This window comes from Athene cunicularia, assembly GCF_003259725.1.
Source record: "Athene cunicularia isolate RWA chromosome 12 unlocalized genomic scaffold, athCun1 chr12_part1, whole genome shotgun sequence".
Classification (NCBI taxonomy): domain Eukaryota; kingdom Metazoa; phylum Chordata; class Aves; order Strigiformes; family Strigidae; genus Athene; species Athene cunicularia.
The window spans coordinates 22,100,965-22,128,443 of NW_020799116.1; the positions used below are offsets into that span (position 1 = coordinate 22,100,965).

At 38.0% G+C, this 27,479-nt stretch overlaps 1 protein-coding gene across 11 annotated transcripts in view; it reads right to left on the bottom strand.

Annotated features, from left to right (window-relative positions):
- The window catches only part of IQSEC1 (IQ motif and Sec7 domain 1), a 273,968-nt gene that overhangs the window by 32,985 nt on the left and 213,504 nt on the right, over positions 1 to 27,479 (bottom strand). For all 11 annotated transcript variants that reach the window (XM_026857677.1, XM_026857676.1, XM_026857666.1 and 8 more), the window contains 2 exons: positions 16,885 to 17,167; positions 11,879 to 13,143 (listed from right to left, as the gene is read on the bottom strand). In XM_026857677.1, the coding sequence (XP_026713478.1) occupies positions 11,879 to 13,137 (1,259 nt within the window). In that variant the 5' untranslated portion in view covers positions 13,138 to 13,143; positions 16,885 to 17,167. The remainder of the gene's footprint in view (positions 1 to 11,878; positions 13,144 to 16,884; positions 17,168 to 27,479) is intronic.

Consider the following 27,479-nt stretch of genomic DNA (forward strand, 5'->3'; position numbering starts at 1 on the left):
GACAACTAAGAGAAACGCTGGACGAGCAGGATAGGCTCTCAGCTGGAGAGGCTCTCGGCAGCAGGGGCTCTGAAGAGAAGGAAGAAGCTGCAACTACTGAGTCCCAAGATAAGGAACAGGACTCAACGAATACTGAGTTATCATGATTATGGAAATACTAACTGGGTAAAAAGTCACAAGAGGAAGAGGAGGCCTCTTCAGTCCTCATCCTCAAGACCCCCGCCCACGACCACCAGGAGCCACTGCGCAGGCATAAATAGGAGGAGACCAGGGCGGAGCATGCGAAAATTACTTCTTAGAACTTATTATAATAAAACCTGCCTTTTTGTGGAGAAATCATGAATATGTACAGCTGGTTTTGGAACTATCATGAATATGTAACACTTCATTGTATAAAGCCAAGACAAATTGTGACGCTGGGTGTGCACGTTAGGTGGAGAAATCCCCCATGCACGCAGCGTTGCAATAAAGAATGCCTGCTTTCTGATACTCTGAGCCTGAGGCTTAGAGTTCTTACTCGACTGGTTTTTCGCTATCACCTCAAAAGCCAAGACAACAGCAAATCCCTGCACATCACTGCTGTTTCCTCTATTACGCCTTTCCTTCCTAAGCATAATACTAAACAGAAGGAGATGGCTTATTTACTCTGCAAGTTCTACATGCAGTACTGAAAGCATAAATTCAGTGGAAGTTCCTATATTTTGCTGACATTTGTGTAGATCTCCTTAGAGTGGTGGTTTGCTGGGGATTTATAGCTTGTAAAGCTGAGGAAGAGGTTTTTTTTTTTTCCTTTAACAGACGTTGAATCTGGAAATGTCACCAAAAGGGCAGTATGTTTAGGAGTAAGGGAGGTCAGAGGCTCTCCTAAGAATGAGCTCACCTTTGTTGTATGGGGTAGAAAAGAACAACAATAAAGAGGGTAATAATATAAATGTTGTCACATTCCTGAGAAAAGTTTTCCTTATCCAAGTTAGGAATAGAGGAGGGGGGAAGATATTTTTTTCATTAAATTAAAACATGCATGTATATAAGCAGCACAGTATCATTAGAAAAATACTGCATTTCTAATATTTTTATTGTTGTAAGCAAATTAGTAAAGAGAACAGTGATTTAGACATCTATAATTCTGAGTGTGTCATTATTTGTCTCAATTAACTTTCACCTGGTTGGAGGAACACCTGACAGACAACCTTAGCATACATATTTTTACTATCATTTACACCACATGAGAGTATCATCAACCTGCAAAGATAATCACCAACTAGCTGTCGCAGAAAATCTGGATTGCCAGTGAAAAAAAACAGCCCTAAAGCTCCATGCATTACTAAATATGGACTGTCAAGATCACATAATACCAGTCCTTGGCTTGACCTTTCCTCTGCTTGAATTCTGTTTTCAGAGGCGCTCAAGAGCAGCTAGCTTGAGAAAGCAGGACAGTCCCAGTCAGAATCAGCTCTTCCTTTGAAGAGGGGATGGAGAACAGCATCTGCTGACTGACTTCCCGAGTTCCTTCACAGCAAAGCTGTCAGCAGCTGAGCTCACCCAACCCAGCAGGTGGGATGGGAGCAGGGACAGACACACACAGATGGCTGTTTAAGCCACAAAAGAGAACACGGTTAGAAATACACCACCTTATGCTGTTGCTGGAATAAGGTAACACCAGATTCCAAAGCTTAGTGGTACCTGGGAAATACAGCTTCGTACTACCTGGATATTCAAAATGTCATCTTTCAAATTGTGTTTTTGTGAAAACACTGCAGTGAGTTTGAAAAGTGAATTTGGTAGAGGAAGAGCTTTTAGTCAGATTCTAGATGGCCAAAAAGAGATCAACACAAACTTAGCATTTACTGTTATCTACCAGACTTACTGGTACAGACAGCCTTAATGCAAAACAAACACATTAAACCAAAGTGCTGTAGTTAGGTGAGCGCTTCAGTGGCAGTGCCAGCACCAGCATCAGTCTCTTCTCTTATTCCTATTGCTGGTTTAGGACTTTCTGAAACTAGACTAGCAGAAAAAGGGAAATTGTTGTTTTCCGTTTGTGGGGGGTTTTTTTGGTGGCGTTTTTTGTGGTGGTTTTGGTTTTTTTTAAATCCAGTCAAGCTCCCCCCATAGCTGCACAATCAATTGTACTAACCAAGCCACAGTGTGGATAAAGGGCCTACGTCCATGCTGGCCAAGAGAAGAGAATAGCAAGCGCCACTTCAGAAAGAAACATTCAACAAAACCACAGTACAAAGGTGTACAAAGCCTTCCCTATTTCTGACTTGCTAAACATGTAAAGCTTACAAGCATCCAAACCCACATTAAATCTGTGTATTTCCTTTTAGCTGCTCAGACAATAACAGAGGTGTAAGATGGAAGCATTAATAAACAAATGAGCACAGAAAGCAGCTTGCCCCAGTTTAGATTTCCAACACCCAGCAATGCACAAAATATCTTTTGAGGTAAACTAAGGATTTTGTCACACAATGTAAGTAACTGCAAATGTACTGTTCTTACAGCAGTCTGAGACAAGGGGGATGAAGCTAGCCTGACTGAAAGGGGGAAGCTTGGTGAAACACTAGAAAGAACTGCAGTATTTTTGAAGGCACATCTGTATTTTTTGGTTTCTTGTCTACGTCTAGGCACACACAGGCGCCCTACACTGAAAGGACCATAAGCTGAACGAATCTAGAAAACAAGCAGACCAGAACTACAAACATTTCTTAGAAACTGTCAACACTGCAAACAGAAACAGTTCACAGTGCTGCTGCCAAAGAAATCTTTTCAAGTTGGGGGTGGAGAATTTAATGCAACTATGATGCCAGCCCTCTGTTAAAAAAACACAAACCAACAAACCTTCCTTGCTTTAAATAGTAGAGATCCCATTTTGAAAATACTTACAGTTACCACAAAACTAAGCATTAGTTTAACATTAAAATCCAGGGATGGCTTTTTTAATAGCAACAATCTCAGACTTCTCCTAGAATAACTTAAGGAGTTTTTTTAATAGCCAATTTGGCAGTAACATTCGCATTAGTCTGGCACATAGCTAAATTTTTTTCTATGGCTGTACTTCATCCTTCGCTTTTGCTGCATATCCTACTGCTGCCTCAATGAAGCTAAGAGAATCGCTATGTCTATTTTAAACCTTCTGGGAAAAAAATAAAAAACCCAATATCCTTAAAATACTACCAAAACTAGTGCCAAAACAACTTGCCAGAGTTCAATGGACTATGCAGCAAGGCAAGAAAGGGACTGAAAGGAAGAAAATTAGAGAAACTGACTGGGAAGCCTGAGCTGTGACTTTCTCATGTTGCACAACTGTTTTAAGAAGAGAAAGAAAAACCAGGTGTAAATTACATCTTTTGGTAATTCCAAGAAAGAGTCCCTGGGTCAGGAAAATAAGCCAAGAAACATCACATTTCTGACATCTTCTCTGCATCTTGTGGAAATGGGTAGATTTGTTTGGGCAGGAGCCCTACAGTTTCCCCCACAGTGGAGATCATGTCTCCTCACATTATGATATGTTAATCTTCTCAGGTTCATTCACATCCAAACCAAAAATCTACTCCCACCAACATGAAGGTCACAACTTGCTTGCAATTACACCAAATTACCTGGAGCAACCTCCATTCAGTGAAAGTTAATTTATACTCATGTCACTAACAAAAGAATTTACTAGGAAGTGATCTCAGTGCCTAGGTCTGTTTGGTGGGGAAGCAAAATAAAAGAGAGGAAACTCTGTTCTGTTTTCATAAAATTGGGTAACTGACCTAAACTGTTCTACTATTTCTTTCTGTCTGATCAATGAGTTTTCTTTATGTCACCATTTCCTAGAAAAGTGCTAGGAAATTAAACATTATTACTGCTACTGAATGCTTAGGCTTGTCTGAAAACTACTGCCTCAATCGGAGCTGATTACAAAACCATAAAAAGTGTATAAAAGGCAGCTAGAAGGCCTAAGGAGAAAGTCTGGGTTATTCTAATAAAGGAGGAAAAAGAGAGTTTAAAGCTATTTCAGAAATAGGACTTTTCTGTATGAGAAGCATCAGCCTTGAGGAACAAAGCAGTTAGCACAGTGAAGAGAATCATAAGGCACACCCCAAGCGGTTGCTGTGCAGTAGCTGGACATGTCCTTGTTAATAAAAACAATCCTGAGTCATCATGTTATAGCAGATTTTGTAGCTCCTCATTATTTCCTGTCTTGGCAGGGGACAGCCTGCTTTTCTTTCCCCTGCTCGTTCATTCCTTGCAAGAAAGAAGGAAATATTTTAGCTAAATAAATGGACCAACTCACTCTATGAGGATTTTCTCACCCCCTCTGACCCCACTGCATCTCTGCATTTCCCAAAGAGCAGGGAAAGGAGTTTGTAGCTGCCAACAGAGCAAAATCCACTCCACTTTCAGAAAAGATACATGAAAAATCTGCCAGCTCTCTCAGAACTACTTGCCAGGACTAAAAATTGCTTTCATGTTTACACAACTGTAGTCAGGAATGAGACATTAAGATGACTAAGTCCTTGAAATTGAGGAACAGTCCCTGTCTTAACACCTTCTAGTGTCCCTGCCCTAAATTCTCCTTCCACACCCTCACCCCAGCTACACATAACAGAAGCACTTCAGCTTCAATTCTTGCAGCTCCGCTGACTGCAAATGGGAAACACTGACAATCACATTTATTTTAAATGGGGTACCTTTTAGATTAGCAATGCAAAAATACTGTTTAAAGATCTCCAGATTTTTCATTTAGAGATCCACCAAATCCCAGTCAGTAGGTAGATGTGAACTGTTAAAAAAGAGGAAGGAGTCAGTGGCCCCTTTCCATTTTCCTTAACTCTTCTTCCCAGGATTCCCAAGCAGTCTTCCCAACTCCCTATTCAAACTGCCCTCTGTATGCCTGCAAAGGCAGCTGGTCACATTTTTCACCCTCAAAATTTGGTCACTTGAGATTTGGGGATTGGGGGGCGGGGGAAGGAATTAAAATTCTGGCATCCAGAGTCATATCAGATGCTTGTCTGGGAGCTGCTCACCCAGCCGAATTCCTCCATTCATAGGGTCGTTTTCTAATAACCGACTCTACCCTGAGCACGCACCCAGGCATTGTTAGAGCAAACCAGTTACCGATTCCTGGCACGTAGCAGCGGGAGGGAGACGTGTGCCCAGAATGCGTAAGGGCAGGCGGGGCTGGCGGCAGAGGATGAGGTAATGGCTCTTTCCGGGTTCCAGGGACACTCGTACACAGTTTACTGCTGGTCACAGCGCAGCCTTTCCGAAGCTACGTTTGCTTTCAACATTTGGTAAAGTTTATACTCCCTTTTAATGGCAATGAAGGGAATCCTTGTGCCCGTAGTTGAAACTGGCACTTAAATATACTATTGGTTGAATCCACAGTAATACATTTTAGCTGGTTTTTATGGGCAGGACATAATACAGGCTGATCAGAGCACCCATTTGGGAAAAAAAATGGGTCCTGGGGGAGAAAAGATAAAACACGAACAGAACAAAGGAAAACACAGAGAGCTTTTTTTTTTTCTTTGGGTGTTCTCACTTAGGACTAAATGTTTTCAGAAATAATGAGAGTTATACTAAGAACATTCTTCTCTTCTTACTAACTCATCAGCATGTTAGAGGACAAGCTACATGGAGTGCTTTGATTTTAATTTTTGTTGGAACTGTCTGTAGCTGAGTAATCTGCAGTCCAGATGTTATAACAACAGTAAAGTCCCTCTCACCATATACACGAGGATGCCAAATGGCTCTGTTGCAAAATCCTGAAAAAGCATCTTGTCTCCCCTTTCCTCTTTCTATTGAATCATTCAAAAAAAATCACAGAAGATATACAATTTGCAAAGATATCCAAGATCAGCTCCCAAAATAGAAGAATTAATTCAAAGGTAAAGAAAACCAACTTAGTTTGATTTACACTTTCTCCCTCCCACTCAATCTGCAGTTATAAAGTCTAAAATCATTAGAAATGTTTCCAATAAGCTTTCAATTTAGAATTCTAAGGGGGACAGTCTAAAAGTACATGTTTTCAGATCAGATATTAGAATGCTGAATGGATGCTGTGAGACCCAACTAAAAGCAATAAAAAAAGTATGTTCAGCATCTGAAGTGAAATTCAGTAGGTGTGTGATTAGTGTAAATGGAGGAACATCAGATTATTACACTTATTAGAATATTTAAACTAATGGCTACTTGCAAAACTTCGGTTTCTAAAAAAAATAATATCTAGCAACTTTCAAGAATTTCAAACATAGAAAAAGTTTGCATACTTTCTGAATATAGCAGTATTTAGGAATCCAAATTACCTTCAATCTCTACCTACGTGTAAATGATGAAAACCATATACCTCTGTTGAACAGTTAAAACTGCTTTCATGGAAAATGAAAAATGTGCCTTCTCACAAATATTATTATTGTGTGCCTCAGACTTCCAACAAGAATTTCTCTAGAAATTGTAATTTGCAATTTTGTATTTGGTATAATCCCACCAGCACTCAGCAAATTCCTGTCATACCTGCTTAGTAAAATAAATACTTAAATTAACATTCCAAGGAATCTAGACATATTAGTATCCAATTCATATCAATAATGATTTAAAAATTTTGCATAAAATCATTCCCCTTATGCGATAAATGAAGCCAGTAGGGCTTACAGGCCAAAACATGATACATCACTGCATAATGCAAACAGATACTCATGCTTTTTTAGCTCTGTCAATAAATCCTTCGAGAAAACTTTGGGAAGCTTGGTAATAGCCTGTTATAAAGGAAGCTACAGAAAACTCTTCAAAACAGTATGCTATAATGGACTGAGGACACATGGGGAACTGTTTTCCATCTGTCACTACCCTTTCCAGACAGCAAGAGGACAAAATAGGGGGGTGAGGGGTGGGGTGAAAGGCATCTGGGAAAACTTATTGTAAAAATTATTTATAGCCTAGCCTCTGTTCTAGCAATGTAAAGTGGTGTTATGTTCATTTACCTCCAAGATGTACATGTAAGATTAGGCCATAAAACCTTCAACAAAACACTACACAAGAAGAACCCTCAATAACATTATGCCAGAGCATAAAAAGCAGAGCAGCATGGTGGAAATGGCCTTCGAGCTGTACTTCACAGTCTCTCTTCACCAACAATATCAGAAATTGGCGCTAGCACCATCAAGACTGGCTCCCATGGCAAGAAATCACAATGCCATAGGAGCACTGCCAGACGAGAGGACATTTAACAGTGTCTTCCAATATCTGATATCCCAAAGGAGATACTAAATATGACTCTAGTCTCTGCTAGATTAAAATATGAGAAATGCAAACTCTTATCTCCCATATTTTACAATACTAGGCACAGTTACATCAAATTTTTAAACCACTCCAATGTTGTCCAACTTTTGTTGAAAACACTTCATTGATACAAAAGTGTTGCCCAAGAGAATGCTGAATAATCACTACACTGTATTCTATTTGACATGGCCCAGTTGGATGTGTCACTGCAGTTCGAGGGGACAGAAGCTGAGGGCAGTGTTGTCAACAAACATACCTGGGAGCCACAAATACCTGGCAAGGAGCAGCAGTTACTGCCACCGTCACAGTGGCACAAGAGGGGAAAACAGCAATGTACTTCCTCCTACACACGCACAGCTCTGCAGGGAATTACAGTCTGCACAGCTGACCCAAGGGCAGGACGCGTTTCCTCGGACTACTGAGGTTAAACCATTTGGTCCCTAGTTAATCTGTTAGAAACATCAGTGCACCAGTAGCAGAATGGAACCTGAAAATCCTACCACAATGTACTGCAATAACTGGTAAACCTGGTATTTCCAGCTTGCAGTCAAAACAAACATAAGACTAAAATCATGGCCCTTTTTACTCCCCCCCCCCTTCCTGTTTGGTGTTTTTTGTTTTGTTTTGTTTTGTTTTGTTTTTTTTAAAAAAAAAAAGCAGCAGTCAAAAGGCCTCTTGAAGTCCTGTTTATAAGCAAACCAGTCTCAAAGGCTGGATTTGCATTGGCAGGGTTTGCAGCCTGCAAAATAAACCTTTCTAGGTAGTGTTTTCCTTCTGCCTGTAAGGGAGGGATGGTTTCCAGTGTAATTTCTCCCAGACTACATCCCTTTCAAACTACACTGAAGAAAATGCCTAATTCAACACAGCTGGCCTCACCACGCTTCCCTGGGAGCCCTTGCACTCTGGGCATGCACCTGCAATCCTTCCTTCAGGGAGGCAATGAATGGTAACACACAATCTGACAGCCTATTGACAGGGTGAAATCACTACTGCCATTCAAAAATAGGAGAATGTACAGAAGCTTTTACTTAGTTGCAATTTCTTTGGCAGAAATCATTCCATTTGGGTAATACTTTACAATATAGCTTTAAAAAAGTGGATAATACTTTAATCAAAACTAAGGTTCTACATTGAGTGCCAAGTTGTACTTTGAAACAAGTTTTACAAACAAGTGATAAAATTCCTAGAAAAAATGGTTTTCATTTACCAATGTTTTTTTCTCTACTGTCCTGTGTTCTCCATTCTCCAAGGATCTTTGTGCCACTAATGTTTTGCATGTAATAGTGATTAAGTGAACTAGACCACCAATTATGCTCAACTTTTACTCCACTCATAATCGGCTATTTTAGTAAAGGGCCTCTGGTAAGAAAACTGCACTTTGGCTTCTGAAAATTATTATTGTAATAGAGAAGCCAGAAAAACTATAAAGCATCTATTGAAATTTCAGCTGTGAGGATAGTGACTTTCCATGCTTTTAAAAAGTTAATTCTTTCAACACTCCTAGTGAACAAAGCAGAAGTACTTACTATAATCTGTGCACTTCTTTAAGATTCTAAATTCTCTGCATTTCAGCCAAGCTTCATGTACCAGAAAGAAACGATATGATTATTTGTTAATTAAGGCTTGGGATCTTAATTTGCAAGGAAGATTTCAAAGATGCAATGAAATTAACACGAACTTCTTATAAAAGACATGCCTAAAATTTCCTCTGGTAGACAGACATTTGAAAAAAAACTTGACTCGTTATAATAGGTAACTTCAAAGCTGCTTTCAGTTCTGCGCTCAGTCCTTCTGCATGGGTGGAGCACACATCCTCTCAGGAGCTCGCTGCCAAGAGTTGTTACACATAAATGTGTCATGGAAGATCACATGGCCAAAAGGCATCGAAATGATTCTGCTGCACTGACTTGAACACTGGAGAGTAGACTAAAAAAATGTATCCCATCCCATCACAGGTGTCCATCTGGTCACACAATGGGAAGCACAAGCAGTTTGCAACACAGAACTGAATGCATAGGCAGACCATATGAGGTGCCGGGCGGTTGCATTTTTGCGATGTGATGAGAGAGAAACTGCAAAAACGGGACTGATGTGCAGAAAGTCCATCTGACCTGCAGACCCCCTTCCTAGCCTATGTCTAACCAGGCTGGGCAATCCTCTCTCACGCTGTTCTGCATATGACACCACAGCCTTCACCAGGGAAACACATCCAGGACGTGGCTTTCTTTTCAGAAAACTTTTGGACACACAAGATGCTATGACACACTCCTGTGCTGAGAACACAGCTGAAACTAATGAACTAATGAACTAATGAACCTGTACAGCATATATCTAAAAGGAAAAAGGATTCATCTTGAAGAAACCAACACTTGTAAATCCTGACAAGTGCCTGAACACAGTCTCTATCCCTGCACTTAACTCACAAAATGCAATTTGCGATCCCACCCGATACACTCTTGAGTCTCCTTCTGAACTTTTTAAAGAATAAAACTCTGGAAGTTTTCCACCTCCCTTTTCTAGATTGTTTACAGATTCATGCACCGTCACATTCTATGATGGTTCAATACCTGATGTTGTGCAAAGAGGAAATAAGGCTATTAATGAAAATGTCACAGTCTGCAGACTTGAAGAGCCATAATCAGAACCAAGATACATGGGATACTCAGGGACTGTCTGAGCTATCAATAGAATCAGAGTGACTCAGCAGAAGGTAATGAGAATCTTCAGTTCTGTATCAATACTGGAGATAAAATGTGGTGGGGGAATGAAACAATCACAGCAATAGATGATGCACAGAGGTGCTGCCTGGAGCACTGCACAGTGCTATCTTCTAGAACTCACTGCTAAGAAACTGCAAGTCTTCTCACAACCAGCCAACACGTAGAAAAGGTTTATCTCTGTTCAGGTCCAAGCAGGAAGAACACTTAGAGGTGTTTCAAGTAACAACCGCTATTCTTTTCTGTTCCTGGCATTTATTTTTCACTTTCAGCCTCCTAGTGAAATGGCATGTCACTAGAAGCATCTGACAATTTCCAGTGCTCTCATTCATGGCTGCATGCTGCTTGAGCACTTTTCCCATTCTCCTTTTTTTTAACACCCTTCTGCAGTTGACTCAAAAGACTGTATTATCAAGCCTGAAGTTCACTGATCATTGACTGCTTACAGCTTAATTACTGTGCAAAAAACCAAGCAAGCATCAAGTCTTTTAAATGTCAGCCAAACAGTATCAGCACCTTCCTCCCCATGCTCCTACTAAGGACATTAATGTTTTAAAATCTTCTAACAAGAGCAAATTGACTTATCTTCCTACCCAGTCTACTTCATGAGCAGTAAAAACTGCAGACATGCTATGATTTACATAATTCCAGTTGGCTAAAAGCTTCCATAAGGCCTATTACCTTTTCACAAAGATAAAAAATCAAACCTGGTAGTTTTTACAGCCAAACCTGACTGATCCATACTTAGTATTGTAATGCAGAGCCTCACGTGATGTCATCAAAATGCTTTAATTATCTGCAATGTTACAACATATTATTATATGATGAACCACTGACCTATTATTCCAAACAGAACAAATCACAGCACTGCTATCTGAAAAGGAGGGCTGAACTCATTCAAGCTGTAGGAGACTGTGAAGCAAGGGCTATGGCAGCACACTGAAATATCTATTAGTTCTTCAGAAGCTACAGAATTTTTATAGAGAAATCCTGAAGTACTCTGTGCAAAATCTTAAAAACTGTGAACTGCCAGCAGTATTTTAAAGAAAAGATAGGAAAAAATTCTGGCACTTAGCATCTTTCATTAAGTGTTCCAAGGAACTTTATAAGCACTAGTACCAGAAAAGTTTTAAATAATTTATACCCATTCTAGAGCAGGGAAATTGGCACACTAGGTATTAACTAAAAAGTGAAGAAAAACTTGGAATTCTAATGCCATCCACCTAGCTGTTGTTATCTTCAAATTACAATTGTTCTAATGAGAACTGTTTAGCTCCAATAATGCGAATACAGAGCTTAGGGTAGTATATTATTTGTAACCCTCTATTGTAATATTCATGGTTTTCTACAGCCTCATGGGAGTGTCCAAAGAAGAAAGTATTTCAGTAAAACAAAGAAACTTGAGGAAGTTATTCTGTAGAAATTTTAAGCAACTCCATACATGGGAAAATTAACAGTCATAGGCAGAAATATGAATTTTATGATAAATAATATTTGTTTAGCATAAAAATATCCAGCACATCATTTTTTGGTTACAAAGTCTTGATGAAATCTTCTTCACAAATTCCAGGCCCTGCCCATGTTAAACAGGAAACTTCATTTTACACTGCCTGTTGTTTCTAATTCCCATATGACAAATTTTACAATAGTTTGCTAACATATATGTACACATAATTATGTTGGTTTTTTTTTCCCCCGAAGCTGTATAACTATGAAGATGTCAAATTGTAAGCACTCTATAACATGAACAGTCACCAGGAGAAGCTTATTTTTTCACTGCAAAGTCAGTATCAGACACCAGTCTTACTTATCTGATACAAGAAAAATATTCCTGGTTCAGTGGCTATGTTTCTACCAAACACAGAGAAAAAAGGAGGAAATGCTGTACTTACTTGTTAAAAAGATTCAGTCCAATCCTATAATGGCGTTTCCTGATAACATCGTTACTGAAGGCAGGGGAATCCCAGCTGTTGCGAGTTTCTTTGTGGTATGTTTGTTTGCTCAAGGTTTGCTCCCTTAGGCTGTCTCTAGAAGAAGATTCTGAGCTGCAATTTATTGTATCATTAGAGTTAGAAGTGCTGTTGATGCTGTCGTTGTCTCCATCAGAATAATCAGACTCTGATTTGCTCTGCCTGTTTGCTGTGCCATTGATAGCTAAATGACTATCTATAGGCCTAGCCCTGTGTCTTGCCTCCTGTTCCTCTCTGGATATGATCTTGGCGGGAATACTGTGAGGGATGTGTTTTGGGCTTCCTTGTTGACTAGTGATCCCTCGGTCATAGGCATTTTGTCTCTTTAATGAACCTCTCTCTGAGCGGTCACTCAAGTCCACTGAACTGTCGCTGGGTGGCTCTATAGTTAGCAATGGTAGATGATCCATTCTTATCCTCTGTTCCTGACATTCCAGCGATGGGGTACTCCTGCAACTCGTATCAGTGTCTATCTTATCGTCTTTGTGGGTCATGGACCAGTACTCTTGAGAAGAGTTCACAGACCGGAGCCTCAAATCAGATTCTGTGCTGGACGGTCTGTCTACTGACTGGGAAAGTGGAAGGGGTGGAGATAACTCTTCCTCATCAATATATAATGTAACATCGCTGTATGACGCTGTCATCTCATCCAGCTTCCTGTGATCCACATTGTGAATTGCTGGTTTAGTTTGAGCACAACTATCCCTTTCCATTTCACGACTTCTGACTTGATCCGGAGTCTGGACTTCATCAGAATGTAGACTACGGCAATTCAGTGCATCATCAATGGATTCTGCAAGGGATTTCACTTGCCTGGAAAAAGCATCCTCCAGTTCTGTTATCGCATCAGCAAAATCAGTAGATGCTGCTGGAGACTTCATTGTAGCTGACTCTCCAAGGTCACCACATTCAGACTGTACCAGGGATCCCAGCTTTGACCCATCATTTGTAACAGAAACTTGTTTTCCTTCAAAGTAAGAGCTGTGGACTTTCTCAGGTCCTTCAAAGGAAAACTGCATTCTCATATTGGACAGTACAATGCGTCTTGACATACGATTTTCAGACATAGAACTTCTAAGACGCTCAAAATTTTTGTTCATCTGATACTGGCGAAAAGCTGTCTGTATAGTACGGGCAGCATGTCTAGTTATGAGACGGCCTCCATATTTCCGTTCTAGCATTTCCACCTGTGAAAGGGTGAACACAATTACTTTGTAACTTGATGCAGGTTAGAACAAGTTTAAAGTATAAGAAAAAAAAAATTTCATTTAAAAACTTTAATTTTCAGACATTTTTTCAAAGTGTATACTGCTTTTGAAAGTAAAAACTCAAAGCTCCAGACTAACATCTGCACAAATAGTGAACCAAATAGTCACCTGAAAATTCCACCATAAAAATACAGACAAAAATATGACTATGTGAATACTGTAATATAAAATTAAGGTGTTGGCTATTTGTGTGTGTGTGTGTGCATGTTTAAATTGTGGGTTTCAGACATTACAATTTGTGTGTCGACATCAAAGCAGACAAGATAGCACCCTAATGCAGCATAATGCAGTTATTCTTTCTCTATAGGGGCAACTGCAGAGAAATAAAATCCAAGTATAATGCAAACTGCCAAATTTTGGGGGTAAATTCTAAGGGTGGACATCACTTTCCCAGGCATGTATCGCTTTCTACAGGAATAAAAGCCAGGTAGCATTGTTTCACCCAGGCGTGATATCAAAACAAAACTGAGCCTCCCATACCATATGCTTCCAGAGAGGTTTCTTGGATAGAATATCCACATACACTGTCTTCCTCAAAGAAGAAGATATTTCAGACTTTCTAAATACAAATTCAAATCTATTTTCATGCTTGTAATTACACTCAACATTGCCAGTTTCCAATTAACAGAATGAATATGCAAAATAAATACATTATAAATGCTATCAATTTAACCTAGTGAAAATGACACGTCAATACTTCTTGAACACTCATCTGGAATACTCATTTGATATTTCCCAACCTTTCCTTCCAAAACATGAAAAGCATCGCTTATTTAAAAGACACTGAACAAGATTAATAACTAGTTTTATTTCTATTTTTTTCCCCAATATTTGATTTCTGTTCTGATTATAGTCTTTGCTGGATCCATATTATTCACAAACACAAAACATCCATGACAAATTAATATGTTTAATACTACAGTTAAACCCACCATTTTTCTGGCAGCATTTCTTTATAAATCCATTCAATTTTTATAATAATCCAATAATTCAAAAGTCATTTCTCCTTGCTTGCAAACCCAGGGCCCCTTTTTCATTAGACACCACATTTTAATTACATCTGTTACATGCATGTGCACACACCACCTCTCCCCCTCATACTTTGGAGATCTCTCCAAGTAATTGTTAAGTTCAGATAATGATGTGCAGATGCTCATCCTTTTTCTATAGAAGGAACCAAATGCTACTAAAACATATTTTCTAGTCATTATGTCTGCTATTCAGGAGTAGTTAATCTATTTCTTTCAGTGCTATTGCCAGGTTCAGCAGCTCCCATTCCCCTTTTACATAAAAGATGATCTCTGTTTTGGCTTGGTGTTTTTAAATGTGAATCACTGATTTTTATTTTTTTTAAAAAATTCTAGATGCAAAAAACTTTATGCACTGTTATTGGCTAATTATTGCTGTTATTAAACGAAGGAGGGAAACTTCTCAGATGGGCTCAGATGAGAATTACTGGTAAGGACTCATTCTTTTAACTGTATTTTGAAACTTAATTAAGCTCAAAAAGATGTGACTGATCTCTGAGCTGGGAATCTGCAAATCTCTGCATAATTTTCTACAGTTTTTTCTTTAAAACGGTTGTTTAGCCCTTTTACCTCCAAATGGGGATTATATTACCCCCACATTTGCACATATCAAAGAGGCTATGAGGTTACTTGTAAGGCATTCTGAAGATTAAAAAATTATTAAGAACTTCTATCAGAACACTCCCACTGCTGCCACACATTTGCTACTACTTCTAGCTATATCATGCATTAGGTCAAATGCAAATAAAATAAATTGTAAGAGATTATTTTGTTGCACTACCCTCAAAACAAATGCAGTGTTATTAGTTTAGCTCTCCTCTCAAAATTAAATGTCAAACCTAAAGAAAACTAGCATAGCTGGTGTGAAAGAATAAAACAAAACCTGATATTCTATAAAATAAATTACCTGGACTTTATTCTTGCAAACAGGCTGCTGCCCTTCAGGTTTACACAGAAAATAATATCACTATAGATTATCACAAATTAGAGGGTTTTTGTGGGAATTTTAATTGAGAGAATTTTGGAGTTTGCCTACATGATGTAGTAGACTTCTGACTAATATTTCTAATGAATTTTAATGCATATTTAATGCACCTTTTTAAAGAATATCTAGTGCACATTGCCTTTAGGTAAAGCCTTGGACATTTTCCTAAATAGTTCTTAACTATCTTCTGAGATTTCAAAGAGAGCTTTTCCAGAGCAATAAGCAACTCTTCAATATAAAGCTTCCTTTATGTATCATTGTCACTTTTTATTGTGTAGGAATCCCTGAACAAATACAAAATAACATCTGCAGTCCTCATTCTCTATCAAACCGACATAAAAGGACAGATGGAATTAAGCTCTGTGGAATATCTGCAGTGCGGGAGACCTCTTTAGTAAGCCTTGCACTCTATATCAATCCCTTAAGAGACATCTAGCAAAAAAGACTGCCAAAGGTGGAAAAGGAAGTAACATTTTAGATCTCACAAGGAGGTCCAATTTAATAGCAGAGCTGGCATAACCTAGATCAAGAATCTGGAACCTGGTATGTCCCCACTCCAATACAGAATTTGGTGAGCACAAAGGCTAAACTTGCTATCCCAAATACTGGATTCAAATCAGAGCTCAAACTCTGTTCTTCCAGGTGTCTCTGGAACATTATGTGATTCTCCAACCTGAAATTTCAGAACAACAACCAGATGGCAAATAAGGCTTAATCCCTATAAATTTCAACAACTACCAATGTGTAGTCCAAAATCAGGAGTAGTTCGCTTCCTGTCTGCAGAATTTTGCCTGTTTCTTCTTTTGCCATGTTAACATACAAGTTGGAGTGACTATGTAATATACCATAATGATTCACAGTAAACAAAACATTCTGGGGCAAGAAAGATCTCTAACAAAAAAAACCCAACAAAAACCAAAACACCTTGATGTATTGGCTACTGTTCATCTATGAGTGAAATCCAGTGCATCCTGCATTTTGCTTACCTTAAGCTATTACAGCATCATTTTCAAATGATAAATATGAACTTTAGTAGCAATAAATATCTTTTCAATAGGAAAACATTCAGAAGAAAGCTTAAAAGGAATGGCTGAGGCTGACTGTCTTACAGAAGTGCCTTGTTAGGGACAAAGGCTCTGAACATGTACATAGCTTCTATTCAGTTCGTTGTAATGTATACAGGAGTTTTGCCTAGCTGAGTAAAACCAATTAAGATCTTGAATCCACCCCACAGATATGAGAGAATATCAGTTGCAATAAGTTCATTCTTTCTTTCAGCAACAGCAAAGATATCCAGGTTTCAATATGACTCATTTTCTTAGAAAAACATTTTGCATTATTACATTCTAGTACTTGTCCCAAGTATGAAATAACAATTCCTCACAGAACTGTTTTTACTTTTAACACTATTAACATATCTTTTACACCTTTCTTCAGGCAGGGGGGAAGGCATGTGGGACACAGGGATGCCACAACACAGAAAAAAGAGAGTCAGAACCCCCAGAAATGCTGACGTATTTTGAACTAAGCTGGTCACAGGAAAAAAAGGTATTTTCAGCTTAACAAGTGAAGTGATGCTAGAAAAGATTTTTCCCATCTTACAGACATGTTGTTATTGTCATAAATTAGGTAACAAAGCTCAAATACCTGCTTATCTTGTAGGTCTGAAGAGAGTTCATAGCTCTCAGAAAGTGATCTTGACCTTTTAATAGCTTCTTCCTCTGCTTGTTTTCGCAGTATGGATGTTGAGTGCTGAAGTTTCGGCCTCCGAGATCTTTGTTGTCCAGGGGAGACAGAATACAGCCCGTAAGCAGAATGATCGTAATGGTCTGGGCTTATAGCTGAACTGTGTGTTATAGGTCCTTGGTGGTAAGTGGATGGGCTATCCAAAGATGTGCCAGTTTCACTGCTTGGAGCTTCACCCTCAACACTAGACAGAATGAAAAGACAGGAAAATCCTCAGGTGAGTACTGCATACCAAAACCCTCAGCAATAGAATAGTTTTGCTTTGTTTCATTTTATGTAGACATCTAGCACATTTTGTTCCAATTCAGATGCAGTTAGTACAGAGTAGTGTGGCTTTCATGTCAAACACCAGAGTTTTCACTGTAATCGAAGCAAGTCTCTATTTCTGTTGCAGAGGTCATATTTAGACCATGAGTCAAGCAGGAGAATGGACGTTTAAAGCATTATTTAACTTTATAAAGTAATTACTGATAACATCCTAAGTCATTCTATGACTATTGTGTAAAATAAAACTTTTAATTTCTTGTAAGACTGTTCGCTTCCAAGCTATTCTGCTTCAAAATGACAGATGCTTATTTGTGTCCTTCCTTGCTTTGACAAATAGAAGCAATACTTTTGTACTGTTACATTACAGTTTGACATAAAGGGATTACTTTCATGTTACTCAATGGAGATTTGGGATTTAATGAATCTTGTGAGCTACTATGTTTCTAGAAGTTGGGAAAAAGTACCTACAGGAGAAATGTCATTTATTTCTCTGTTAGTGAAAGATTGCTCCCATGGGATGCTTTTGGCATGCTTTGTAGTAAAGCATCCCAAGAGATGGTGTTTCTAGCTAATGAAAGCAAAGTAGTTTCAAGGTAGGGAAAACACAGTAAGAGCTATCTGGCAAATAAAACATTTCATTTTCACATGAATGCTGTTATTGCTAAGGAATAATGGAAAGAAAAAACCCCTTTCTATTAAAAGAGTTGTACACAATAGGAAACATTTTAAACTGAGTCCTAGTCAAGCTTTATCCCGACATACCAATAACTAAGAGTAATTTGTATTTGGTTTAGATTTACAGTAGTGCATTCTCACATTGCAATAGGGTATGCACTTTCATGATTCACACAAAACCTTCCTATCTGCCTCATCCTGTGTACACCGACCATTAACAGAAAAACAAAATTTTACTTTTTTAAAAATCACACTAAAGACTTAGTTCCACACTCCACACAGGCACCAATATAAGCATTTGCAACACTTTGCCTACCTTTTGTTTTATGAACAGGTACATCCACTCTAAAGGAGTAAAATTCCATGCTCCCACCATGCCCTGTATTTCTTATTTTGCTTTCATCCACATGGATACAAACATAAAAATAAAGCCCTCCTGTTGTCTCTCAGAAATGAAATGCTGTGACCCTTGCTGCATACGCATACCACAGCAGTCCCTTCAACAGTTCAAAGTACAGAGTGATTTCTGAAATTTGTTCTCCACCGGACTGCAGTGCCAGAAGAGATCAAGGTTAACACTGGCAAGACTCTCCTGGCTTGAACAGTGTGTACTTTTTTAAAGTGAAGGAGAAAAAAGCCCCTTACGTTTCTCAAAATGTTTCTAGAAACATGGAAAACTGAAAGCAAGTCCTCTTTCTTTGCCCATCAAAATATGACTCTACCCGAAAGGTATTTTCAAACATACTTTAACCAAGCTGGAAATATTTTCAGTGCGCACATACTGCTTTTTTCCAAAAAGGAAGTTGACAGGAAACTAATCCCTTTCCCTCTGTGATACAGCTGGCTTTCAACTTAAAAATGATAAATTATCCAGAGTTTTGCTAGCGTACATTGAAACTGTGTAACCACCCATTAAAAACAAACAAATCATTCTCTCTGAAGTATCCATTAAAGCAATTAGTATGATACTGAACTACTTCACATTCTCTCTTTAAATACTAAGATATGTTTCTCTGTTCTGCCAACTGTGAGGCCACATGATTTTGTACATCACAGGTTCCGAATTACAAGCTTATATGTAAGAACTTTTCATACAAGTATGGTAAATCTGTTTTCAACAGGAAGTCAGGAATTATCACTGTTTCCCCCTTCTTAGGTTTTGTGACTTTTTTTTGCCTTCCTCATCCTTAAATTGTGAACTATTTAATAATAGTTCCACACTGATTATAATCTCATGTTGACATTTTAATAATACCTTCAATGGATCACTTAACCTTTTCATCAACAAAAAGGGTACTGGCCTAATCAGAAAAAATTGCAAGGGGATCTGCCCGATGCTCTGATTAAAGTTAGGGGTTTCTTCTTTATTTTTAGTTTGTCTTTCATAGTTTTTCCAGACATAAATATGATCCTTGACTGACTGCAATGCTTGATCTCATTTTGCTCATAGGCCTATTCCCTGCCATCACATCTGACCTTTGAAGCAGGGAAGTGATTATCTTTTACAACAGGCAGCCTCCCGTACAACATCAGGACAGCCCTTTAAAGCAAACAAGCGTGCACAGTCAGTACTTGCATATTTGAAGGCATTCTCCCACTCTGCTCTTCCTTGTCTGTTAAGAGCAGTTGAAGCTTCATACGAGTTATTTCTTACAAATGAATCTCTACCGACAAAAGAAAAGCGGCTTGTTTTCCACTTCTTACTGCTTTACATATGTTTGGAAAATAAAAATATTTCAACAAATATGACTTGTGTGAAGCTTTAAGGACGACAAGATGTATTGCTCCACAATGGAGGAAGCGCACACAGAGCGTTGTGCAACAGGAGTAGGGAAATGAGAATTATACAGCCCATGTCTCTTTTGAAAGACCGTATGCTAAATAAAAAGGGGACCTCAGCTTCAGAACAGACTCAGAACACGAGCCAATCACTGCTGGGATACAAGGGCAGTTTATATCTATCCACTTATTAAACATGCCAACACACAAAAATGTCAAGGATTCTGCTCCAGGTTTGCACAAGAATTAGACTAAGTCCCTCTATGACTAGGGGAGTGGTGAGACACCTCTCTAGGACTACTTCACTTCCAGGAGCCACTCTGCACATGCCGTCTTTCTCAGACAGGTGAGAAATTAAGTACACTGCAAAAATGGACAATATGACCCTTTGACCCAGTCCCAGACAGAATTAGAAATAACTTCTTAATACACAGTCTCTGATTTGAGGCATCTGCCACTTACTATACATGTCCAGAAGAACTACTGATAATTTCAGTGTTTAAAAAAATCTAGTGGATGAACTTGGTTAATCTGCCTGCAATGTGCAACGGCGTATTACTAGGGAGACTAGCAATATGTTGAGTATTCCAATTGTGTAGTATTAGGAGAATGCAGAAGAGTTGAAATTAACCTTTCATTTTTAGAACTCCAATTGTTATATCATGCTCCTTTTCAGTAGAAAATAGACATTCATTATCTGCCAAGACAGAAAAAGAGAAAGGTTGCTTGCCAGTATTTTACAAAGAAGCAGAGAATGGAGCAGCTAAAGAGTAAAAATGTAAATTAAATATTTAAAAATAATTAGTACTATTAATATGACTTTGCATGAACAAAACTTTCAAACAGAGCGATGGAAAAACTTTGTTTCTTTGTACATTTAAATTACTTTTCTGAAAGAGTGTCCAGCACTGACTGAATTACTGTTTTATCAGAAATTGACACTGGAAGTTTCTTCTTGCATAAATCCTCAACTTGTAATACTGTTAAAAAAAACACAAAACATGACTATATCAAGGAACAATATAGAAGAAGAAAGGCTGGAAACAGACTGAGCACAGTATTTTTAACATATCTCAATGGATATATAAAACTATTGGTTAAAATCAGATTAATTTTACTTTTTCTACTGACTGTTAGCCAGTATTAAACATCAAACATGGATGGATTCAGGCATTTTCTTTTGTGTGCGTATGGCTCTAGACTTCCTGCAGGAGCTAAGCCACACACTCTGCAGACACTTTTAAATTAAAATACATCAGCTGCAGTGACATATGTGCATGCAAGTAGGATCTGTTGGCTTCATCAGCAGGGCAGTGAGATAAGGGTCATCCCCGCAGTGCAGCTACCACTGTATTTACCCATGATGCACAGTGCGTGCTAACAGCGACAGAATCAAAGCTCACTGCTCTGTCTGAATCAAAGACTAATACCAACGTACACACAGTGGCTGCCAAAAGCTGCTTTTCTAACAAATTTGCCTAGATGTCAAAGCTGAGTAACATGGGGCATGGCTGTATCTTTGGACTAAAGGAGCATACAATAGATCCAAGATGACAAGATGTGAAGTAGATGATGTTGCCAGCTAGAAAAAGGTTGTGGGTTTTATGGCTCTTTCCCACTGTTCAGGCGATAAGTTCATTTCAAGAATTACCTAATAAGAAAAAGCTCTGTCTCCTCCTTCTCTGCCTAATCACCAAATGTAGTTGTGTGGTTAGCCATGACCAAAACAAAATATTTCCTCTCCAGGCATTTTAGCAGCAGAAACCTGGCAGGTCTTTTCTTCCCTCTCTCTCATTTTATACCTTCAGCTATTACTTCCGATCACAAAGGCTGTAATTAGTAACCAGTACATTAAAACCACTATCATATTTTAAAACAGCATATTATTCAGGATATCTACTGTCATTCTTTAATTTCTATATTCACACCTTTCTTTTCCTTCAAAACCAAAAATAAGCACAATAAAGACAAAGTTTTGAAAAATAAGAAAACTTCAACATTTGAGCTTAAAATGGATACTAAGAGTCCTCAAGACCTAAAGAGCAAACTGCAGCTTTTTCATGAGTATTGACTTACTCGTTCCACTCACAAAAATGGCAAAATTATCAGAAAAACTGCAGGTTTGGATCCATAGGCACAAGTATTTACCTCTCAGAGAGACTATATTGTGAAAAAAAGATGATAACCAGAAAAACAGAAATTCTCTTTTTACTGAGGCTCATATCTTTAAAACTACATGCACGTAAAGAGGAAGTATAGAACAATAACATCAGATGCGAGGAATTATTCAGTATTCCCAGTCACCCCAGCAACCTCCCAGTTTATAAGTAGTGAAGTGTCCTAGTGCATTTGTAAGACTAAAATACAAAGATAATGAGAACGTATGCTTACAGAAATCATCCACATGTTCAAACCAGTATGTTGCAGATTTAGTTTGGAACTAAAAGCAACAAAGAAATGTAACATCTTCTAAATAATATAAATGCCAAACCAAAACTGCATGCAACATTTTAAAATAGAACCAAAAGACCATCCCAGCAAAACAGAGTAAATACTAGAGAAATTATTTTACCAATGAATATTCTCTGAAATCACTAGTTATTTTCATCATTCATTTACAATGGGCTTTCAACAGTGTAATATAAAGACATGAAATTGAAAACAGGCCCTAACAACTGGATGGTACACACATGAGAACCAATCAGCATTATACTCATCCCGTAAAAAAATTGTTTTGGACATAAAGAGAAGTATGACAACAGAGTAAGATGGTGCTGCTACATTCTAAAGATTTTAGATCCTTAGAAGTATGAATACAAGTACAAAGGTTCACAGAACAAATTCCTTTTCTTCTAATTTGTGGAAAGTATGCACAAGTAATATGAATACTGTAAGAAAAACATGGCCAACTTAAGATTCTAGTCAGCACTAGATGATAAAATCACTCAGCTTCTCCATGACATTACAAGTGCTCTGTTCTTCAGGAAGCAGGCAGTTTTTAAAGCATGACTGTGGTAGAGTATCACTCGCCAGAGACAGCAGTCAAAACTCTAGGTAGTCTGCATAAACTGAATTCAAATTGATCTTAATGAAGGATGTATATGTTTATTTTATTTGTTGCAACAGTGAAGCATTTGCATGAGTAGTTCTTCATGAAATTCCTCAGTCAAATCCATCTCTTCTCTAACTTGCCTACTTTTCCCTAAATCCATGTCATTTATTCCCCTCTTCAGGAAAAATGCACGTAAACCTGGTTCCCTTTAAGTAGTATCTACTAACAGAACAATTCAGGAAGCTTATTTTCTTCCTTTGTCCCAGAAGCACTTCTGTCAATGCAACATTAACGTGGTATCTACAGCTGAAGTATCTAGATACCTAGGGACTCTGCTATATGATTTATCAGATGGATTCAAATGCAAACCAAAGAGCAAAGCTTTTTGTATTAAAACCTCATTTCATAAAGATGATTCCCAGTAAAACTTCTGCCTCACTCAAAAAATAAATATCCTATACAAATAGGCCCAAATTCCCAGGAAGGATGAAGTGCTACATATCTGGTTTACACCAACTACCTCTCTTTAAAATGTGAAGGTTAAAAAAGTCAAACTCGGATCATAACTCCTAATTATAGATACCCACTTGAAATGTTTCCAAATTCTCTACCTAGCTCAAAGAATGCAGACCAGAAGTCGCCCATGGAACTAACTATGAGTAACAGAGAGAAGCACGATGGCAGCTGCTAGAGCAGCTGGTATGGTCAGACACTTCAAACTTGAAGCCTGACAAAGACCCATTTAAATGGCAAAAATGTTTAGGTTAAATCTAAGCATTCCACATAGGAACAAACCTCTATAAAAGTTAATATTTTGCATAATTTTGTCTTTACAAGAACAACAAAGTTGTAATTTAAATGTGAAATTTTAAACGACAATTACAAACATAATACTGCTAACTAAAACTATGACTCCCCATACACAACTTATCTGAACATAAGTATTCATTTGACACAAGGGTACACCCCACTGCTTCAAAGCTGGCTTACATTTCAGTACCTGTGGTGCTTTCTGCTATAAACTATGAGATATATTTAATTAAAGCACTGATGTGTGCATTGTATTATCTCAAATTACTCTCCACAAAAAGTTCGTAATGTAACTTCTTAAAATGCAAAACTAGCCATATGCAGTTCATACAACTAGGTTTTTAGCAGTTTTCTTCCCCCCTCCCCCCATTACAATATTCTCCAGTGCAGCGAGAATATTTGAGCAGGAGTATATTATTAGTACAGTTTGCAACAGATTAGGATCTAGTTCTTATTGCCATCTGTTTTATACTGTCTAGTAAACAGAAGTCAATTATACTAAGAACATATACAAATCCCCAAGTTCAATAATTGCCATAACATTAACAAACCAATCTACCTTCAGACATGCACTGTCAAAAGTTCACAGCCATTATGATGGACAACAGTATTCACAGGCAGTGACAAAAGCTTTGATCCGGGAAAGAAATATTGACCAACTTGTTTTACCCTGCACCTTCAGTTGAGCTGTTTCTGTTAAAAACAAGCAAAACCTTTGAATGCACATCAAAGTAATGTCCCAGGTAATACATCTTACTGAAGTTAAGTATCATTGCAAGAGAAATCCAGACAAAATTTGCATGTGTCTCAGAAACAAACACTAACAAAGAAGCCTCTTCATTCTGTAATGTTCTGTGTAGTAAGACTGCCAATAACAGCCAGTTTAAGTTAAAACACAATCTGACGACCAGAGTTCCACAGACAAATACCACTACATGCACTGCAAACCTTCATTTGCACCCTGGTCCAAGTTCTGGATTCAAAATTACAGAAAAACTCCAACACCTACTCACTGGGACACTATCGAGTTATAATTCTCCCTATATAATCCCATAAAAGGCATTAACAAAACCAAAACTTTTTTTTTTTTTTTAATAAAAAAGGGGGCATTTTCACCCATAGTTTTTTTATGCCATCAGCAGTAGCAGAGAGCAGGGGACGAAGGATTAGAGATTATTTTCTCTACATCAGAATTAACGTACTGCCTCTCCTGAAATGGAGATGCACACCAGCAAGATGAAAAGAGTGCAAAACAAAAATCTACCCAACTTCTCCATTTTAGGGAACAGCCCCTATAATAGATTTAAGAACTAAGAATATCCATTTTAAAAGAGGTTACTTGAGATTATCTTCAGCTTCCAAGGAGAAGGAAGGTTAAACATCTCACACACCACCTTTGTCTAAATCAAACAGTGGCAGCATACTGGATAGCAGACAGCACTATTTACCACGAAAGGGTCAAAGCAACCAACCTACCCTCACCCAGTACCCATTTAATGCCCTATGAACCTTATCTGCTAAAGCTGCATTTTATTTTCTTTATTTAGCAGTTGGAATGTAACAAAGGAGACTGACAGCATCAACAGAAGTTGAGTACAGTTTACAAATGTTAGCTTCTATCTCAGGTAAAGACAAACAATGTGACAAACAGCTAATCCGTGTTAATCATCACCCAGCATATGTTTATTCAGCAATGACCATATTCCATACTTGAAATTCTTCTAAAAATGGATAAAATATTACTAAAAGATGACTATGATAATAATTTGAGGCTTGTGGCTGCAGGAAGAGTTCTCAAATGTATCAGCCCAATTTTCAGAGGTTTTTTATGGTCAGCTCCTCCTCTTGAGGTGACAGCATAAAACATACTAACATCAGAAAACATCATGTATGCTTCAAAAGGATGCTGACCTTCTTATAGGGACTAAAGATAAAAATTTGCAAGTGTAACTGTCGTATCTGACCATTTAACAAAATCTGTGAAGGTGTACCTACCACTGCAGACTTTGTCCTGTTCCTCCTATGTAAACTCTTACACAACAGGATAAACTTTAGAAATCTGTGGAGTTTCTTAATGCAGCTGTGGTAGAATTTGACCTCAACTATTTATTATTTATTCAGATATACCGTCCAGCAGCTGGAATCCCCTTATTTAGCATATCTACACTATATACGACATGTATTTAAGATAGTAAGATATTAATACACATTCTACTGTTTATATCGTGACATGATCTTTATACAAGGCTAATTTTAAAAAGGAAGATTTAGTTTCTGCAGCTGAGAAAAAACTGATTTGCACGCACAGCTGAAGCAGCACTTGATATAATGCAAAAATCCTTCGTGTCCTATATCAGCCATCCTTGTATTTCACCTCTGTTGTGGCTTCAGCTGTTGTGTCAAGCCCACCAGAAGAAGAAGTGACAACAAACAGCACTGCTGAGAAACCAGCTTGCTGGCAGTTAGGTTCTGTAAGAGACTAAACGCTAGTTTCCTCTCCCCATTCAGGTCTTGGTGGATAATACTCTTCTTTCCTGATATACTATACATTATATAAACATGAATTAGTTTAAAGATCCTTAATGAAATCCTGTTACTGCATAAATAAAATGTTTCAAGCATTGAAATTTCATACCTAGAACAATACTCTCATCTCGGATCAAATAAACTCGATAAAGCCTATAATTCAACTCTTTTTAAGGTTTTTCCCCTTTACTATTCTAAATGATTAGACAAGTAAGATACAGTATAGAGAGCTAGGAATGGTCAGCCTTTCCCTTCAAGTATGTCTGTGTGCCTGGGCAGAAGGAAATTAGGAATCATCATAAACCAAAGAGCATGCAGAGGGTCCACACAGCAGAAATAACAAACCCATCTTTCTATATTGGATGCTATATTGGGTAAAGTCACAGATCACAATACAGTTGTAATCATTTAGGCCATATTTTCATTTAAGTAGCCAACGAACATTATACAAAATGCCCATTTAAAACAACCAAGGGATTCATTTCAATTAGTTAATAATGTATTGTTATTATCTAATGAGGTGTGCTTTAAAACAATGTCACTGATAAACATAAGATACTTTGTTCTCTCGCGTAGATTTAAAACATAGTTGGCTAAAGTTCTCCCACTTTTAAAATCAGAAGGGAAGGGATTGTTCAACTTTTAGTGGTTGGTTGACTCCTCTGAAGTTACAGATAAACCTCAGGTTAGAGAGCAACGTACTTTAAAAAGCCAATCCAAAAGGAGGATGGACTGTTAAAAGTCTGATCAGAGAAAGAACTTTTATTGATCTAACTGAATCTAGAAGTATATATAATATAAAAGTATCGCTCAATTTTAAACGCTGCACAAACCCTGAATTTTGGCTGCCAATTACATTGTACCAAGTCTAAAAATCAAACCCAAAAGACAAAGAAACCCTACTGGTTTTCTCTATGACAGAACAATATAATTTCAATATGCAGAAATGCAAACAGGCATGGAAAACTGTCACCAGGCAGGAAAGAAAATGGATGAGCACATAGAACCCCTTGTTCCTGCTTCCAGTGAAGTTCAGTGTTGCTACCAAGTCAGTGAGGATGGGAACCGGCCTTGAGCAGTCAGCATGCACAGAGAGACGTCTGTGTTGTAACTTACTGGAAAAGAATCACTGCTAACCAGTCCTTCATCACAGGCATCCTCGTAAAAGTGAGATTTTTATCCTCCGCAACACACCCAAGGTTTATATCAAAGTGTACAGAACATTATGTTTAAGGAAACAAAATAGTAAGAGATCTTTAGTTTCAAGTATGGAGTTTGGTGGAAAAGAAAATATTTTAGATGTTACTTAGATTCAAGGCAATGTGTCCAAATACGGAAGATATTTGCAAACACACTCAGACAGATATTCTGTCTTACTACATGTAAA